The 18,770-nt window shown below is 38.8% G+C and overlaps 1 protein-coding gene and 1 long non-coding RNA gene across 4 annotated transcripts; one reads left to right on the top strand and one right to left on the bottom strand.

The window, feature by feature from the left end:
• The first annotated feature begins 3,306 nt into the window (after positions 1-3,306).
• Positions 3,307-5,598, top strand: LOC110922020. Of its 3 annotated transcripts, none has more exons than XR_004886919.1 (8): positions 3,307-3,424; positions 3,533-3,615; positions 3,691-3,962; positions 4,134-4,224; positions 4,331-4,598; positions 4,779-4,915; positions 5,085-5,154; positions 5,380-5,598. It is a non-coding gene; the product is annotated as an uncharacterized LOC110922020 (long non-coding RNA). The 3 variants fall into 3 exon arrangements; XR_002582785.2 differs by having other exon boundaries at positions 5,085-5,295; XR_004886918.1 differs by having other exon boundaries at positions 4,331-4,649; positions 5,085-5,295.
• Positions 5,599-5,829: 231 nt separating this feature from the next.
• On the bottom strand, positions 5,830-7,071 carry LOC110924072 (uncharacterized mitochondrial protein AtMg00810-like). Its single transcript, XM_022168114.1, has one exon. The coding sequence runs from the start codon at positions 7,069-7,071 to the stop codon at positions 5,830-5,832; it is 1,242 nt and encodes a 413-aa protein (XP_022023806.1).
• Positions 7,072-18,770: the final 11,699 nt, after the last annotated feature.

The following is an 18,770-nucleotide window of genomic DNA, read 5'->3' as shown; positions in this document are numbered from 1 at the left end:
TAATAATTTCTAGGTCATCTATCATAAAAGATTCATTCCCGGATACCTTACACCTTTTTCCACCCATTTTCGCTCAAAAGCTTATTTTGACCCGTTAAGGTGTTTGCGCATTAAATGGTCTATGACTTACAAAACCATACTGCCCACTTTCATACTTGACCAATACATTACACTAACCGAATAGCTTGTTTCTAAACTACTTTTAAGATCGTTTGCCCAATATACCCATCAAGGGCGTTTTAGTCAACTTTAATCCCATCATTTACGACGAAAGACTTCAATACATATTTGACCTCAAACATCATGTTTAATTAATTAAAACATTTTATTTCTCAAACAAACTAAGAAGTGATTACGGAAATCACTTACCTTAAGCGTTCGTGTTCAAGCTTGCTTCCTCGCCTCCTCTTGACCCGTTAGCATTCCGTTTTTGAGTCCATGCTAATGTGATCCCTATCCTTTCATGTCATTACAATTACATTATGGTTAGCACAAATGCTCATTCATACTAACATTCATTTCCTTCCATTCATACATAACTTGCATTTTTTTATTAACCATATACGACATACATAAGGCATAGACTAAAAGTCACCTTGTTCCATATTCACGAGACTCAATTATCATCATACACGACACATAGATCATCTACTACGATACACATAACTTCTCTACTATCGCAATCATGTCCGAAAAGCTAACCATGCTATACATTTGTTGTTGACTTTCAGGAAATCAAATGTCTTATTTACACACTTTCAACTTATGAACATGTATCCATCTTAATAGGGTAGACCATAATATTACATTATACGCATTACACACTTGTATTGTATGACATCTACAACTACATGATCACTTACTTATATACATATACACATATACATACATAATCCATTCTATCCACACTTGTATTCTCATATTTACACAACTAACACTTTAACCCATACTAAGCTAACCCAACATTGCTTCAACATAATATCCACATGAACTACATCTAAAACACACTTCTCATGTTAGTTTACTATCAAATACCTCATTTTCACATTCCACATATATTCATCTTTTACTTACATATAATTTCATTTATCAAGCTCACCTAGGCATTTCATCAAGCACTTGGTGTGCGTACCACTATCTTAGCACAATGTACAACCCATTCATGTATGATCTTCCATGTTCTTATCTTCATTCATCAAATTCAACTAAACATTCATTTATTTCATGTCCTAATCAACTTATCTAAAATAATTCATCACATACAATATACTACATCACAAATTACACAATTATTGAACATGGTGATTCACTCAGTTCATCATCCCAAATGGGTTTTACTTCAAAACATGAAATTAATCAAAATCATGCACAACACATGTTCCATAAGATGATTCTAACACATATTCATGCTAAATCTCATACAAATTCGTGGATTTGATCATAACCCACTTCATCAACTCTCATTAAAACTCATAATTTGACTTACCTTATGTTCAATGTACATGGATTAAAGAGGAACTAAGTTCATGCATTCGATTCTTGCTCCATAACACCTTCAATTGCTGGATTTTCTTGTGGTTAGGGTTTACACCCCTTCTTCCCCCTTTCTCTTGTGCGACCGTACGCACACACACACACACCTTGTGTGTGTGTGTGATTTTTGTTTTAATATATTAAGTTCCCTTTTTGGCCATCTTAGCCCCTCAAGTTTACCATACTATCCTAGTTGCCACATGTTTCATTCCCTAACTTGTTATTAGGCATTTAACTAGGTTTATTTACTTAGTTGTTGTATTTCATTTAATTATACATGGTAACCTACTAACGAATTTAATTATTCGACTTTTGGGGTGTTACAGGAGGAATGGGTCGAGTAGTAATTCCCAGTTTGACGTTTATAAACCATGTTAACATTTCTTCAAACTTTATCTCCAATTCGTGTTTATACTTAAACACGAATTCCCCATCTTCTATCATATCCAAAGCGACTTGCTGTGAGAAAATTCATGAAATTCCATAGCATGAATGATCATTTGACTCCAATCGGGTTCTTGTGAAGATAAATTCAGATCTTCAATGTATGAATTGAGATAATTCTCCTTATGTTCATCATTTACTGCACTTTGATCGATCACCCTTTGCTTTTCTTTCAAACCAATTTCTTCCTCTTTGGTTAATCCATTTATGTTGTTCACCGAGTTTGTGATTGGTGCTGAAAACATCGGATATATTTTGCTTGTATCACCGGATTTCTTAACCGTATACCCTTGTAATGTTAATTGATCCATGCTTAACACATTTCGATCAAGTTCCGGTGCATAAAACACACTAGCTTTGTATTCGTAACATTTCATTCCCTGATCTGATCTCTACAGCCCCGGTTCCCCGAATAAACAGAAAATTTTCTTCCCCTGTTTTCATTTCTACCCCAACTAAGTGTTTAATTCGTTTAAACATGTTTAGATTATCGGCAAAATGATGAGTAAACGTTGAACTTACATACCATCTGTTCCGGTAACGATCATTTCTTGACCGTTGACAACTTCATCATCATGTCTCTGAATTCCAGTGCTTATCTCTTGTTTGATTAATTGAGTGGACTCATCTTGTTCTTTCGCTTTGCACGAATAAATTTGATGACCGGGTTGATGACAGTAATAACACAGCCTTACACGAGGAAATTTCTTCTCCTTTTCATGTTTTTCATCAAGGCAATGTTTGCATGGCATCGTCGTTGACGTTGGATGAATTTCTTCATTCTTTGGAACCGTGGCTCTGATACCACTATGTTGTGATTCAACTGGCTTTGCAGCGGAATTGAGAGGAATGTTTGGATTGATATTCATGATGAACAAGAACAAGTGCAGAACAGTGAACGAATGAAGGGTAACAACGAGAATAAGAAATGGATGATTTAAACAGAAATTCAGAATGTCTTGGTGACGGACATTGTTACCGGACATAACATATATATATGAGATATTTTGGCGGTTGTTTACGGCGCGAATAACCGCCATAAACTGTTTGAACTTTCACCCGCTTATCTCTATGTTCATAAGTCATAATACATATCGAATATACATAAGTAGCACAATATCAATACAAGAAATATGGTCAATACTTGCGACACCTTTAGCGGCGACTTCGGAAATGTCGTCGCTAAAGGGTCTATCCGTGTCCAACTTTTGAGAACGAGTCCCTGACCATTGATCATAAAGCAATCTGACGACGGTCCAGTTTTATCATCCTTAAAGGTGATTAAAACCCTAGGCGGGCAACCATTCTTCCATTTCCCCCCAAAATCATTCCACTTGCCTCTCCCAAACCCCACTATGCCGCCTCCAGCAGAACAATATGTAGTCCAGCCGCCACCACCAAAACCTGCTGTCACCTTCTCGCCGCTCCACAGCCTACGCTGCACCAGGTTAGTTTCATCTTCCTATTTTTTGTGGAAAGATACCGGTTTCGCCCCCAACAGGTTATAATTTTCACTTATAATTTTTGCTCAATTTCACGCCGTTTCGTATTCTAGGGTTTCTATTTCATCAATAGAAGTTCAAACCCAGACGATGATCCTTTTAAAGTTGTAGATGTAGATACCGAAAAGATTAAAAGGTATTGGTTTTATTGCATATTATTTTTTTATCTGTTGATGCCTGTACATATGTCCTAATGTTTACCTTGCTGTAGGGAGTAGGTTAATGAGGAAGAAGATTTGAAAACTATAAAAATGATATCCATCTTTCGTTGTTAATTCTGTTTTATAAGGATTTTATAACACAAAATAATTGAAAAAAGTGTTGGTAAGGCCTATTTAAATCACTAATATGAGTATTCCAGTTCAATCGCTTTTTTTGTTTGATGTTTGTTTAAATTGATTTGCAACAACGCCATCGTTGAATTAAGTTTTGCTTCAACAGAATGTTATCCCTAAACCTGATGCATCTAAACTCGATGCCAAGGTATGTGATTTTAAGTGGATTTTCATTAGGTTGATTGATTTCATTGGCTTTGTAATGATTTGTGGCGAAGACAAAATTGATAAGGTTATTTACCACAACAAGTTTACCATTGGCACAATATTAAATGTATAAAACCATGACGTGTGCCTTTAATGTCTTCGATATGTACAGGTTTGGGATGCTAAAACAGGCGCCAACTTATTCTACTTGAAGGGCATGATGCACCTGTTAGTTCTACATGCCAACTCATTCGTCTTTATAGGTATTGCTACATAAATAGAGTTGTGGCAGTAGTTGAGTTAATATCTTTCTACTGAGTGATCAAGGTAAGCCGGACCTCTGATTTTGTTTGTTTCTTTCTTTTCGAGCGTGTGGAAACCGAAGAAAGTTTATGATGGGTCAACTACATAAGTCGGGTTTGAGTTTGGGTCCAACTATCCAACCTGCTAACCAGACACAATCGACAGTACCGCGATATGTCTACATGGATTTGATGATTTCATTTTTTTTTAATTTAGCATAGTTGTTGAAACAGGTGGAAGCATATTTTGCACAACTGTTGATATGCTAACTATATAAGTCGGGTTTGAGTTTGGGTTCAGCGGTCGCCACACCGTTCACAAGGACTCTGATACGGTGAGTATGCAGTCAAATCTGGTATACAACATGTTTGTTTGCAAAGATCAGGTGCATTTCATTCTTCTATTGTTGACTAGCTTATGTTCTTGTTTGTTTTGATGAGTAATGATGGGATCATACTAAAGACTTCCTTCTGCACTAAAGGAACATGTTTTTTACCATTTTGTATTTTTGTAGGGGTATACATGTTTGTTGACATGGATGGGACGCACTTTCGGCGTGTTTTATATTGGTTGAGGGACGGCGTGGCTCCCAACTTGTCTGATGTAGAGTGTTTAGAGCTTTCGTGGGAAGCAGAATACTATTAGCTTTTCGTAAGTCATTTTTGTTAGTGCTTTCTGCTATACATTAGTCTGCAAGTAGGGGTGTAAACAATTCTTCAAGTGTGATACTAATTGTTGAGGTCTTGAATAACAAAAATACATTTGTTTATCTCAAAATAACAAACCCCAATCCTAGTCTTGTTTTTTTCCACTATTTCAGGGACTTGTGGAAAGGATAAATGAGGAGGAAAAAATGGATACTGACTTAACACACACTAAGATTATCAAATGTATGTAATGATATAGAATCAAGTTTTAAGTTTTTTCAATGGGTATAGTTTCCCTCTTTTCTTTCCAGCGTGTCGGTTTTTCGAAAAGTTAATCTGGCGACATCAGTGAGTTTTAACTTAAAGTCTTAGATCGTGACATTGGTAAGTTAATAAGAAAACTTGGGTTTGTATCTCAGTTAAAAGTGTTCAAATGGGTCAACTAATAATATATGTTTTATTTTGTAGGATTATTTTGACGATTCGTTTGAAGACCCGGGATTCATGGAACGACTCTACCGAGCTGTGGATAAGAAGAAGGGATAAAAAAAGCAACGAAAATGACACGGACAAGGTAGATTAATGATGTATTTGCTTAGAATTTAAGGGTTTCAAAACTTTAACTTAACCAAACAAAATACTTTTGTTATAGTTTTATGTTTAAAATTTGGTGTCTTATGTTTACAACTTGGTGTTTTATGTTTGAAGTATTGTTTGTATAATCAATGCTGAATCAATTTCTTCTATGATTTTACAATAACAATGAGAGGTACATAAATATACAAGAATGAGAGAAATATGTGGAGAGAAATCTTCCACATTTACAACAATAGGAGTTACATAATAATTACATTTGAATGAGTAATATTGACTAGAGGGATTTTAAGCTGAGACTTTGTGATGGATTGATACCCCCCGTCAATGCAAGGATGGAGGTGGTCCGACACGAAGCATTGAACGAAACTTGTCGAACAATGGTTGTGGGAGACTTTTTGTGAAAATATCCGCAACTTGTTGATCGGTGGAGATGAATTTAGTGTCGAGTTGACCAGAAGTAACCAATTCATGAACAAAGTGATAATCGATATTAATGTGTTTTGCTCGTTTGTGTGAGATTGGATTTTGGCTTAGGAACAAAGCACTCTTATTATCGCATAATAAGGTTGAGCGAGTTTGAGGCAAGGCATGAAGCTCACTTAGTAAATTTGTCAACCAAATTATTTCTGCAGCGGTGTTAGCCATAGCCCTGTATTCGGATTCACAACTTGAGTGAGAAACGGTGGGTTGTTTCTTTGCACTCCAAGAGACTAAGTTTCCTCCCAAGTAAATGCAGTAGCCATAGGTGGATCTTCTAGTGTCTAGACATCGTGCCCAATCTGCATCAGAAAAACCTAGCAAAACAGTGTTAGGTGGTCGATCAAAAGTTAAACCTTGAGATAATGTTCCTTTGACATATCGAGGAATTCTTTTCACTAATTGAAAGTGAGTAGTGGTGGGTTGTTGAAGAAATTGACTAGCTTGATTAACGGCGTATGAGAGGTCGAGACGAGTGATTGTGAGATATTGGAGTGCGCCTACGAGAGATCGGTAGAGGGTAGGATCATGAAATGGTTGCCCTTGGGTGGTGAAAGCATCTTTTGATGTTAGAGGAGTGGAAACGGATTTTGAGTCAAGAAGACCCGCACGTGATAAAATGTCGTAAGCATGTTTGGATTGGTTTAGAAAGAGACCAGAAGAAGTATGAGTAACTTCCAAGCCGAGGAAAAAATTTAGTAGGCCGAGATCCTTTATTTTGAACTCCTTGTGTAGACGAGATGTAAGCATATTAATGAATTTTTCGTTGTTTCCTGTCACAACGATGTCGTCTGCATAGACATGAAGATAAATTAAAACCCCGTGATGATTGTAAATAAACAATGATGGATCGGCTCTACTATTTTGGAAACCAAGAACAATGAGAAAGGTGCTTAGACGTTGAAACGAAGCTCGTGGTGCTTGCTTTAGACCGTATAATGCACGATTTAGTTTGCACACATGAGTTGGTTGTTTGGGCTCTTCAAAACCCGGAGGTTGTTCTATGAAAACGGTTTCATCGAGATGGCCATTTAAGAAAGCATTATTAACATCAAGTTGTCTTAATTTCCATTGATTAATGGTCATGAGACTTAGAACAACTCGAATGGTGGATGATTTTACAACCGGACTAAATGTGTGTGAGAAATCGAGACCCGGTATTTGAGAGAATCCTTGGGCTACAAGTCTCGCTTTGTAGCGATCGTTGGAACCATCAAATTTATATTTGATTCGATAAATCCATTTGGAACCAATGATATTGGTGTTGGTTGGACGTGGAACGAGTGTCCAAGTGTGGTTACCATGTAAGGAATCAAGTTCGTTGTGCATGGCTTTGACCCATTTAGGGTCTTTGAGAGCGGTTTTGATTCCTTTGGGAACATGGCTAGAGAAAAGAACATAATGAGAATGATTAGCAAGATTTACAAAATGCTTGGGTTTAAAAATACCATTTTTGGACCGAGTTTGCATGGAATGTGTGTTTGTGGGTTGGGTTTCGGATTGAGAAGAGGATGATGATTGGGTTTCGGTTTGGGCCGAAGGTAATGTATCGGCCGAGGGAGATGTTTGGGCTGAGGGATATGTTTGGGCCGAAGTGGAGATTTGGTTTGATGTTGAGGTAGGGGGTGAAGGTGATGTTTGGGTGGATGTTGATTGTTGGGCCGAAGGTGAGTTAAGTGTTCGGGTGGATGGAGCGGATGAGGATTGTGTGGATGAAGGTGGTTGGTTTGTGGATGGAGGGGTCAGTGGGTTTGTTTGGTTGTCGGATGGGTTTGGAGTTAGATGAAGTAAAGGTATGGGTAATAGAGGGTTGTTGGGTTTTATGGGGTTGTTAGTTTGGGTTGTGGATGGGTGAGAATGGGAGGGTGTAGTGGGTGTGGGTAATTGGTCTTCAAAGTTTGTAATAGGTAGAGAGGAGATATTTGTAGATGTAGAGGGTGTTTGGAAAGGTAAAATGTCTTCGTCAAATTTTGCGTGTCGAGTAGTATAGATACGACCCGTGGTTAGATCTAGACATCTAAACCCTTTGTAGCGAGGACTATAGCCAATGAAAACACATGGAGTACTTCGAGGAAGAAGTATGTTTTTGACATAGTCTCTAGGTATGGATAAACTCGACTTCCAAAAATACGAAGATTGGAGTATGTGGGAGGTTGTTTAAACAATATTTCAAAAGGTGAGAGATTGTTTAACAGCTTTGTTGGAAGTCTATTGATTATTTATGTGTCCATTGTAAAAGCATCAAACCAAAAAATTGGTGGTGCGTGGGCATTAAACATTATGGCCAACCCGGTTTCAGTGATGTGACGATGTTTTCGTTCCGCCCTTCCGTTTTGTTCCGGAGTGTGAGGGCATGAAACTCGATGATGAATGCCATTTTGTTGAAAACACATTTGTACTTGGTGGTTTGTGAATTCGGTTCCTCCATCGCTTTGAAAAACCTTAACATTTGAAGAAAATTGATTTTGAACAAAAGCTAAGAAAGTTTTAAGAATGTTAGGAAATTCCGATTTTGCTTTTAAATGATAAAACCAAGTAAAGCGTGAATAATCATCTATGAAAATGACATAATACCGGTATCCATCGGTGGATGTGACCTGTGCGGGTTCCCAAAGATCACAATGAATGAGGTCCAAAACATGGTTTGCACGTTTGTGGTTTTCAAGAAAAGGTAAATGTTTAGCTTTTGCCATTTCACACAATTACATAATCCCGGTTTAGGTAACAAAGATGTAACAAAAACATGACCGCTTTTATTTAAAGTTGAAATAGTGTCAAAGGAGACATGTCCAAGACGACTATGCCACTTATTGAAAGAAGCACGAAGATGCGAAGCGGAAAGAGCGGCAACAAGAGACTTGTGACTTTGAGTGAGAACATAAAAGCCATTTTCACACGTGCCTTTAGCTAGAACTTGAAAATAATTGTTAGAAAACAATACATCAACGGGAGAATCATTAGTTAATCTACTAATGGACAGTAGATTTTTTTGTGAGGTTAGGCACGATTAAAACATTTTGTAAAGGAAGATTGTTTTGAATATGAGTGTTACCAATATGGGTAACTGTAAAGATTCCCCGTTCCCAAAAGTAACTCGTGTGTTACCGTTTTGAGGTTTAGAATTAATTAAACCAACGGTTGTAGGAAGCATGTGAGTGGTAGCACCTGAGTCTGCAGTCTAATCCGGAGTATCGTTAGCAACATTGCATTGGGCAAGGAAAACTTCGGCTAGATTGGCATCAAGAGATGTCGCCTTTTTGGCATAAGAGGCGAGTTGTGGGCAAGTGGTCGCATAGTGACCATCATGGCGACACAGTTGGCAATGGGGTGTTCGTTTGGTGTGTGTGGTACCACGACCACGGTTTGAAGTTGTGTTACGACCTCGACCCCGTGACGTGGTAGGCCGATTGGTAAAAGGTTTGGGTTGATTAGCATAAAATGCGGCTTGGGGTGTTGAGGAACCATGAATTTTTTGAATAAACATCTCTTCATTTTCAGCATTTGCGAGAAGATCCCGAAATGTCAGGGCAGGGGGATAGTTCTTTGGGATGTTGAGAAGTTTTTGATGGTTACACCGAGCCCACAAAGAAAGTTGTCCGATAGCGGCGAGTTGGTCGGTTAACGCCTTGAACTTGCGACCAAATTCAAAAACGGAAGAAGTGCCTTTTTGAATGTTGCGAAGAGAGTCTTGAAGGTTGTGAACACGTTCAATTGAAGAATTACTGTAGGCGTCAGCAAGTGCCTTCCAAACTTGAAGAGTCGTGGTGTGACCGATAGTTTCGGCCATGACTTCTTCAGAAAGGGTCAAATTGAGCAGCAAGAGGACCTTTTGGTCGGCTGATTTCCAGGGTGTGTAGGCCGGCTTTGGTGTTGTTTGGTCATTTGTGGTGATGGTTTGGGAGGGTGGTGGGTTAGAACCGTCGATGTGGTTTAGGAGATTGAGACAAGCGAGCACCAGAGTAACTTGCTTCTCCCACGGTAGGTAGTTATTGGAATTCAGTTTGATGTTTATGAAGTAGCTGAAGGAGTGAAGGGGAATGGCACTGAGATCGTTGGTGGTGGACATGGTGTGGTGAACGAACAGGGATCGGAATGGGGACTAAAAAGAATCAGAACAAGGGAAGAAATAGAACTGGAAAAAAAAAGAACAGAGACAGAAGAAAGGTTTCCGGTGAAAAAAAAAGGAGAAGGAAGGATCGATTTACGGTATGGCTGATACCATATAATCAATGCCGAATCAATTTCTTCTATGATTTTACAATAACAATGAGAGGTACATAAATATACAAGAATGAGAGAAATATGTGGAGAGAAATCTTCCACATTTACAACAATAGGAGTTACATAATAATTACATTTGAATGAGTAATATTAACTAGAGGGATTTTAGGCTGAGACTTTGTGATGGATTGATAGTTTGACTGCTGAAAACGGAAAGAATAGCAAGTTATTGTATTCGGTAAAACTGAGAATTGCTGGTAAAATTTTTTTCCCAGGTTTTGACTTTTAGCGACGACAATTGTCGTTGCTAGAACATGCAATGTTGCCGCTAATAGTGTACTACCTTTAGCAGCGATAAAGATCTTTAGCGGCGACATACAGCCTTTTAGCGACGGAGCAATAGCGGCGACTCATTAGCGGCGACATGTCGCCGCTAAAACCTTTAGCGACGACTTTTGAGGGCATTAGCGGCGACTTTTGTCGTCGCTATTGCGCAGATTTAATATATAAACACCAACATAATTAAGTTTACATATCTAATACTATATATGTATGTAATGTAATCTAAACAAGTGTGCTGAAATCTAATACACGAAATTGTTAAATCTGTTTATTCTTGTTTCTCCCGCAACTTTTCTCATTCAAGAATAGATCGTTTATCTCCAACATCTACTCCATCATCAACTGAAGCATAACTGCCACCATTGATGTTCAGTGGCTTGTAAAGTCAAATATCACACCTACGTTCTACAGTGATAACCTAAGTGTTATTCATTAATCAGCTAACCTAGTTTTCCACTTTTTAGCATTGTGCTTCCACTTTTTAGGGTAAAGGTTTAAGAACCGTATAGTTCTGTAACTGTTCTGTATTCTGTTATTGATAAAAAGAGGATACAAAGCAGCCCATTATAGGGGGCTAGAAGTTAAATTTTAGACTCCTCTAGAATAATAAATATAAGTCTCTTGGACTAACGTTTATAATAACTGTAAGACTCTTAGTCTAACATTTTCCACGCAAGTTGAGACCGGGAAACGACTTGCAACTTAGACCTTAAACACAAAATGCAGTGGCGGATCCGGAATTTTTTTCAATGAGTTCAATTTTTTAGACACTCTAATATGAAAGGACCGGATGTAAAAAATTCGGGTAGGTCTGGCAGTTCGGGTCGGGTCAAATTAATCACATAATAAAAATAATAAAAATACGATACAACAATAAAAAACATGGTCATTAGAAATAAAAAAACACGTAATACAAATACGAAGGTTCTTACAAATTAAAAAAAAACATACCTATAATTGTTCCCTTCGAGTTTTCATCTTTTGAAAACGTTGCATTACATCTTCGACCGAAACTTGTTGAAAGAACTCCTTTTCGATGTAACAAATGCAATCATCGTTCATATATCCATCACCCACCCTATTACACAATTCCGTCTTCACATGCTTCATTGAAGAAAATCTTCTTTCCACACTAGCCGTTGCAACCGGTAAAACTAGTGATAACTTTATTAAACGATAAACCAATGGATAATCAATGTGTATGCTTGTTTTCACCATCGTTTTGGCAAGATCACTTACCCTATTGTAGGTCCGGCTAGGAGGATCTAGTCGCCTAATCCTTGTGTACAAACCAACCCGGTTGTGCGGAATCCAACCGGGAAAGCAAACCGAGATAGAACACGCAAATAAACAACACACAATATTCACCGATTAACACCTCTGTATTAATACGTATGAAAAGATCAGTTACAAGCTCAATGTTTACAGATATATTCTATAAACTCTCTAAGTTCTCTCGTGTGTGTGTGTTTTTGCTCTCTGTGTTCAACCTTAATCTTATCCAGAGACTGACTGACTATTTATAGTCACAGCACCACGAAACGGAACTGTTTGGCGAATCACAATCACCAACGACGAAATGCACGACGAAACTAAAAAGGGGCGACGAAAGGGAGATCATGTCGACGAAACATTCTGTTTCGTCGACTTCCAGTCATGTTTCGCCGAGATTGGGCTTTGGCCCAACTGATGAGGCCCAAGCTTTTGTTTCGCCAACTTGTTAGCCCAAAGATGCTCTTGTTTCGCCGTTCAGCTTTCAGCCCAAGGAACTATGTCTAGTCTCTTCATGTCTTGACCCACTTGAAGTCTTTGAAGCACACGACGAAGGATTGTCGTGTCTTGAGCCAAGTTGCGTCGCGTCGAGTCGCGTCCACAAACCATGTATCAACAAACTCCCCTTTGGACGCTACTCGCGAGATTCGCCTTTCATGTCTTCTATGTCGGAGGATCTTCAATGTCTTCACGTCTTGAAAGCAGAAAGTGTATCAACAAACTCCCCGTTTCATGTAGGAAGTGTGTTGACAAACTCCCCCTTAACATAAGCTCCCCTTTGAGTTATGCTCGTGAATGACTTGATCATTAGTGCTTGAGATCCTTGTGGTGTTGATGATGGTCAGCGGTAACTCGATCATCTTCATCATTTGAGTGCCTTCACGTCGTGTCTTCATTCCGAAGCTTGTCATCGACCATGTTCTCCTTGCCTTTAGAATCTGCACATGCAAGAAATCTAAACGCGTAATGAGAACAACTGCTTGGAATATAGTTAGTATAAACAAATGACACACGAATGACCATGTCACAATCAAACACCGTCCGACAGCTTGAAAGTTTAACAAATTTATCAATTTTAGTTCTTAACTTTCAAAAATTGCAAATTTCGACCGTTTATGAAGATTTAGTCAATTCGGTTTTCGTTTAGGTTTCAGGTAACGAAGACTTGAGCTCCAACATCGTACGATCGAAAATAAGATAGAGATAAAATCTTTTTGTCTTTTATAAAGTTTATATTAAAACACACCTAAAATCTTTTTGGTATTTTTGAATATTTCAAATGTATAGACAGAAAGCAGTAAATAAATATTTACAGACATTCTTTTTGCGAGTTTCGAGGGTAAGAGAATCATATCAGTGTACGGTCACGCCAAAACGCTCTTGTTGTTCAATTAGTTAACATTAAGATAAGCATCCTATAACAATTATCAGTATTGTTGTCCACTTAAGCTCAACTTATCAGATGTAATCATGGCGAGGGGATACGTTAAGGTATGATTTATACTTACCGACCGGTGTTCATCCACATCACGACACATTCCCGTATCAAGGTATGCACGAGAGTTCATCTTACCGGTGAGTATACCGATTATCATCTGTTTGACCGTATATGATGTGAGATTCTCACTTATTTTGATTTTGAAAACAAGCCCTATGTGATAGAATCACTTATTGATGAGGAACTTGATTTCATATGCATGAGGGCACAGGAGCAAGTCCGTGAACAGGTCAGTACTTTCGTACAGCAGAGAGACGAACTTGACTCCCGGATAAATGTGATATTTTATCACTTATTTGTTTGGACATGTTATTGTTTATCACTTATTGAGGTCGTATGCAGTATGTACACGTATGTATAGTATCATGGAAGATCTAGACTTGCGTCCCCGTTATTTTTCAGTAAAAGATATAACCATGATACCCAGATGATAAGCAGCATAAAGACCGAATATCTCAGAACCTCGGCAATCTATCAAACGAAATTTCGGTACTAAGACCATATGCCAATGAATGGTTCCCACCTGGTCTTCAGTCGATTTAAGTTTATATCACCCTGCACACTTTAAAATGGTTGTGAGCCTACCGATACATCTTATATAGAGCTGCTTATCGTTTTTCATTTAAGGTTTAAAGAGGTTTGGATAGACCACTGATGTACTATCATTTTCTCTTTTGCTCGCCAGGAAACTCATTTTTGTTTTTCTATTGTTTTTGTGTTTTTGAAATTTTTCGATGTTTTTGGATTTTCAAATTTGGATTTACTCCCCCTAAAATCAACAAACTAAGATAGATTTAAAACACAAAGATATTTACAAAAATGATTTTCCGATGTTGGTTTTACTCTAGCTTGACCTTAATGCCGTTTACCAATAATAAAAAGTCAAATCTTGATTTGTCAAATGCTTTGGTAAAAAGGTTGGCACGTTGGTCATCGGTGTGGACCTTAACAACATCGATTAGCCTTTTATCAAAGCAATCACGTATGAAGTGATATTTGATTTCGATGTGTTTGGTCTTTGAATGATGCACATGATTTCTAGTGATCTGTAAAGCAGCAGAATTATCAACGTAAATAGGAGTAGTTAGGAATTCAAAACCGTAGTCGCGCTATTGTTGTTGAATCCAAAGGACTTGGGAGCAACAACTTGAGGCAGCAATGTATTCAGCTTCGCATGTTGATGTAGCGACGCACGTCTGCTTCTTGCACTGCCAAGTGACTAGGCGATTTCCTAAAAACTGACATCCAGCCGTTGTGGATTTGCCGTCGATTTTGCATCCGCCAAAATCAGAATCACTGAAAGCGATCAAGTCAAAGTTATTATCCCTAGGGTACCATAGACCGGTGTCAGGGTAACCCTTCAAATAACGAAAAATCCTTTTTACAGCTGCAAGATGTGATGCCTTCGGGTTGACTTGATATCTGGCAAGCAGGCACGTTGGGTACATTATATCTGGTCTTGATGCTGTGAGGTACATAAGAGATCCGATCATTGCGCGGTAGTAGAGGGGCTGACAGCTTCACCCTTCAAGTCTGGAGTAATTCCGTGATTTTATGGCAATCGGGTACCAATGGGCGTTGCATCAGACATCTGGAACCGGCTCAAGATGTCACCAACATATTTAGTCTGATGGATGAATATCCCAGACTCAGTTTGTTGCACTTGTAGGCCCAAAAAGAAAGTCATTTCCCCCATAGCACTCATCTCGAATTTATCCTGCATAATGCGCTCGAAATTCCTACACAAAACATCATTAGTAGAACCAAAAATAATATCATCAACGTATACCTGTACCAGTAGAAGATCTCCATCTTGTTCTTTGATGAAGAGAGTATAGTCGATTAGACCTCTGTGAAAACCATTCTCCAGTAGATAATTTGATAAGGTTGCGTACCAAGCCCGTGGTGCTTGATGAAGACCATAGAGAGCTTTGTTGAGCAACCAAACCCGATCGGGATGGATAGGATCTTCGAAACCTGGAGGCTGTTCGACGTACACCTCTTCTTCAACCACACCATGTAAGAAAGCACTTTTGACATCCATCTGGTAAACCTTGAATCCTTTGAATGAGGCATAAGCCAGAAAGATCCGAATTGCTTCCAGACGTGCAACAGGTGCATAGACTTCGTTGTAGTCGATCCCTTCAATCTGACGAAAACCTTGAACGACTAATCTTGCTTTGTTTCGGATAACAACTCCACGGTCATCCTTTTTGCATTTGAAAACCCAACGGGTACCAATCTTCTTGTAACCAGCAGGTTTCTCTATGAGCTTCCAGACACCAAGCTTCTGGAATTGTTGCAGTTCTTCCTGCATTGCTTCAACCCAAGAGTTATCTTTCATAGCTTCTTTCCAAGTTCTTGGTTCTTCCTGTGAGACATAACACGCGAAAGACCAATCATTTTGTTGACCAGATTCTCGAATCGCTGCATACAAGCCTGCATTGTTGTTGTTCCGCAACATGTTTCTTGTTTGAATGCCACTTTGCACATTTCCGATGATGTTTTGTTGAGGATGGGTATTATGAATCCTTGTTTCAGGATTATCTTGAACTGGAATATTTGTACCCATATTGTTGAGATTGAGATCAACAACCAATTCAATGCCCGGAATTGACAAAGAGGATGATGCAGTAGCTTCAGCTGTTCTAGGGGCATCCACTGGAGGAGTACCCTCTGAAGTACCATGAACTGTTGTTGTTGGAGCTTCTTGATCTGCATCGAGAAATTCATCATCCTCTGAAGATTCGTTCAATTCGGTTGCATCGTGAAAATCCTCATTGTCGAGAGCATTATTGTTCACTGAAGATGGCTCTTGATTAATAAGAATTGGACGAACCACCGGTGAAACTGTTGCATTGTCACTCTCAAAAAACATCCTTGCCGCAGCATTTTCTTCAACTGCTTCAACATTGATCGAGTTGAAAAAGTCATCGTACTCAAACATCCATGGCTGACCAGGACATTTGACTGGCAATGTGTGCCTTTGTACTCTGACCTCAGACCATTCCTCGACCCTTTTTGTCTCTAGATTCCAGACTCTTAAGTTCGGGGTGGCATACCCAAGAAAGTATCCCTCAATTGCTTTTGCCCCAAACTTACCATTAGGATCGATAATTGTGCATGGAGCTCCAAACGGTTCAAGATACGACAATTCTGGTTTCCGTTTGTGAAGAAGCTCATAACAGGTCTTGTTGTGCCTTTTGACTGTAAGGACTCGGTTCAATGTGTAACATGCAGAGGCCACAGCTTCACTCCAGAATGGAATGGGCAACTGCGACTCTACCAACATAGTCCTAGCAGTCTCGATCAATGTGCGATTCTTACGTTCAGCGACGCCATTCTGTTGAGGAGTATAAGCTGCACTAAACACGTGAAGAATACCTTTTGAAGTGCAAAACTCCGCCATGGCATGATTTTTAAATTCAGTACCATTGTCGCTGCGTATCCGCCTAACCTACAACTTATACAAATTCTCAATCTGAATGATTAAGTTTTTGATAATACCAAAGGTTTCACTCTTGTGTGCCATGAACGCCACCCAAGAAAATCTTGAATAATCATCAGTTATCACGAGGCAATATTGATCGTTCTGAAGGCTTTTGTGCTTGACAGGACCGAACAAATCCATGTGTAAACGTTCGAGCAGAACGGCCACCGTGTTGATTTTCTTTGTAGGATGTCGTTTCTTCGTTTGTTTTCCTTTCTGGCACGAAACACAGACGTCTTGTAGATGGAAATTTTTAAGAGGAACACCATTCACCAATTCATTTGACACCAAATGATTCATTTTGCGTAAGTGAATGTGACCCATTCGTCTGTGCCAAGAGATTGAGTCTTTTTCTGTGGCTTTGGAAACGAAACATGTTGTTTGTGCAGACGTAGTGATAGCTTGGCTCATATCAAGGACATACAAATCATTTATCCTTGGAGCGGATAAGAGAATCCATTCTTTAGGAATTTTGAAGCCGGGTTTCAGCACATAACATCCATTAGCATCAAAGTGTACTGAGAACTGCTTATCACAGATTTGTGAAACCCTGAGAAGATTGTGATCAAGTTGTTGCACGAAGTTCATCTTATCAAAGCTGACAATCCCGTTGGATATCATTCCTTCACCCGTAATATATCCGCCCTTATCTCCAGCAAAAGCAACATAACCTCCTCTAATAGATTTGACGTCGTAGAGAAGCTTCATGTCGCCTGTCATGTGCCTGGATGCCCCACTATCAACAATCCAATGACTACTGATAGTTCCTCCTGGAACACCATGCATATGAACTCACATGATTAGTTGGAGATGGGGACCCAAGCCATTGTGGTCTTGGGTCTTCCATTTTCATCAACAACAATAACTTCTATCTTTGATGATTTGTAAATTGTGATGATCCCCCTGATTCTTTAACCGTTTTTGGCTTCCAGGTCTGTTTTGTTTTACCAGTGTCATTCTTTAAAATCTTAACTTCATGGTTGTCTGAAGTTTTTGAATTTTCTGGTTTGACAGAAACAGAGGTTTTGCTAACCACATCGGTTTTAATTGCCTTTTCAATTTTCTTGACCTGTTGGCATTTCTGTTTCTTTTCCCTTACTTTTACAAGGCGGGGATCTTGTTTTACAGAAACAGATCGCTTACAATCAGTTTTGTCACGGGGATCATCAACTTTGCCTTTTTGTTTATGAAGATATGGACAATTTCGAATTACATGTCCAACTGTACCACATTCAAAACATGATCTTCGTTCAACAAACCCCGAAGTATCATGTGATCGTCTTGTCGATGATGAACTTTGTGCTCCCGAGGTACTAGGTTTTGAACTGTTTGGTTCATTTCTTTTCAAAACTGTTGCTTGTTTAACAAAATCTAAGTTAGATTTGTTTTCAAATGTTTCGATTTTGTCTGTTCCCTTAGATTTCACAAAGTCCACCTGCTTGTTCTTCTTTTGGGTCTGTTTCTTCTGACCCTGAGTCGGTGTTTTTCTCTTTGGTTTGGAATGAATTGGCTGCTTTTTCTCTGTTGGTAATTTCTGATTGCCATATTGTTTTCGAACTTCGGCCTTTGGAATAGGAGGACACTGTGTAACTGTAACATGTGATCCTGTCTTTCCCAAAAACTTACTTGTCGAGTTTTCAAAGACTTTACTGATTAAAGATTGATTAACATTCTTAATAGGAAAATCTTTGTCTGTGTAAATTTTATCATCACCAACAAGAGTGTATAGCAAATTTACACTCTCCGACTCGTTTGCAGACGAGGACTCGATTGCAACAGTCTTAGCGGGTTTTGCAGGAGGATCACATAGAATATGATTCTCAAGAGGTATGTCCTCTTCTTTGATTTCCGCATTAGACTTTGCTGGTACAGTATCATCAGATTCATCATCAGAAGAATCAGCATCCTCAATGATAACTAGAGGATCCTGATTCAGTTCAGCAGAAGACACACATGTATCTG

This window comes from Helianthus annuus, chromosome 17 (assembly GCF_002127325.2).
Source record: "Helianthus annuus cultivar XRQ/B chromosome 17, HanXRQr2.0-SUNRISE, whole genome shotgun sequence".
In the NCBI taxonomy this organism is placed as follows: Eukaryota; Viridiplantae; Streptophyta; class Magnoliopsida; order Asterales; family Asteraceae; genus Helianthus; species Helianthus annuus.
Note: the sequence above shows the minus strand (reverse complement) of the source record. Positions and strands in the feature narration are given on the sequence as shown.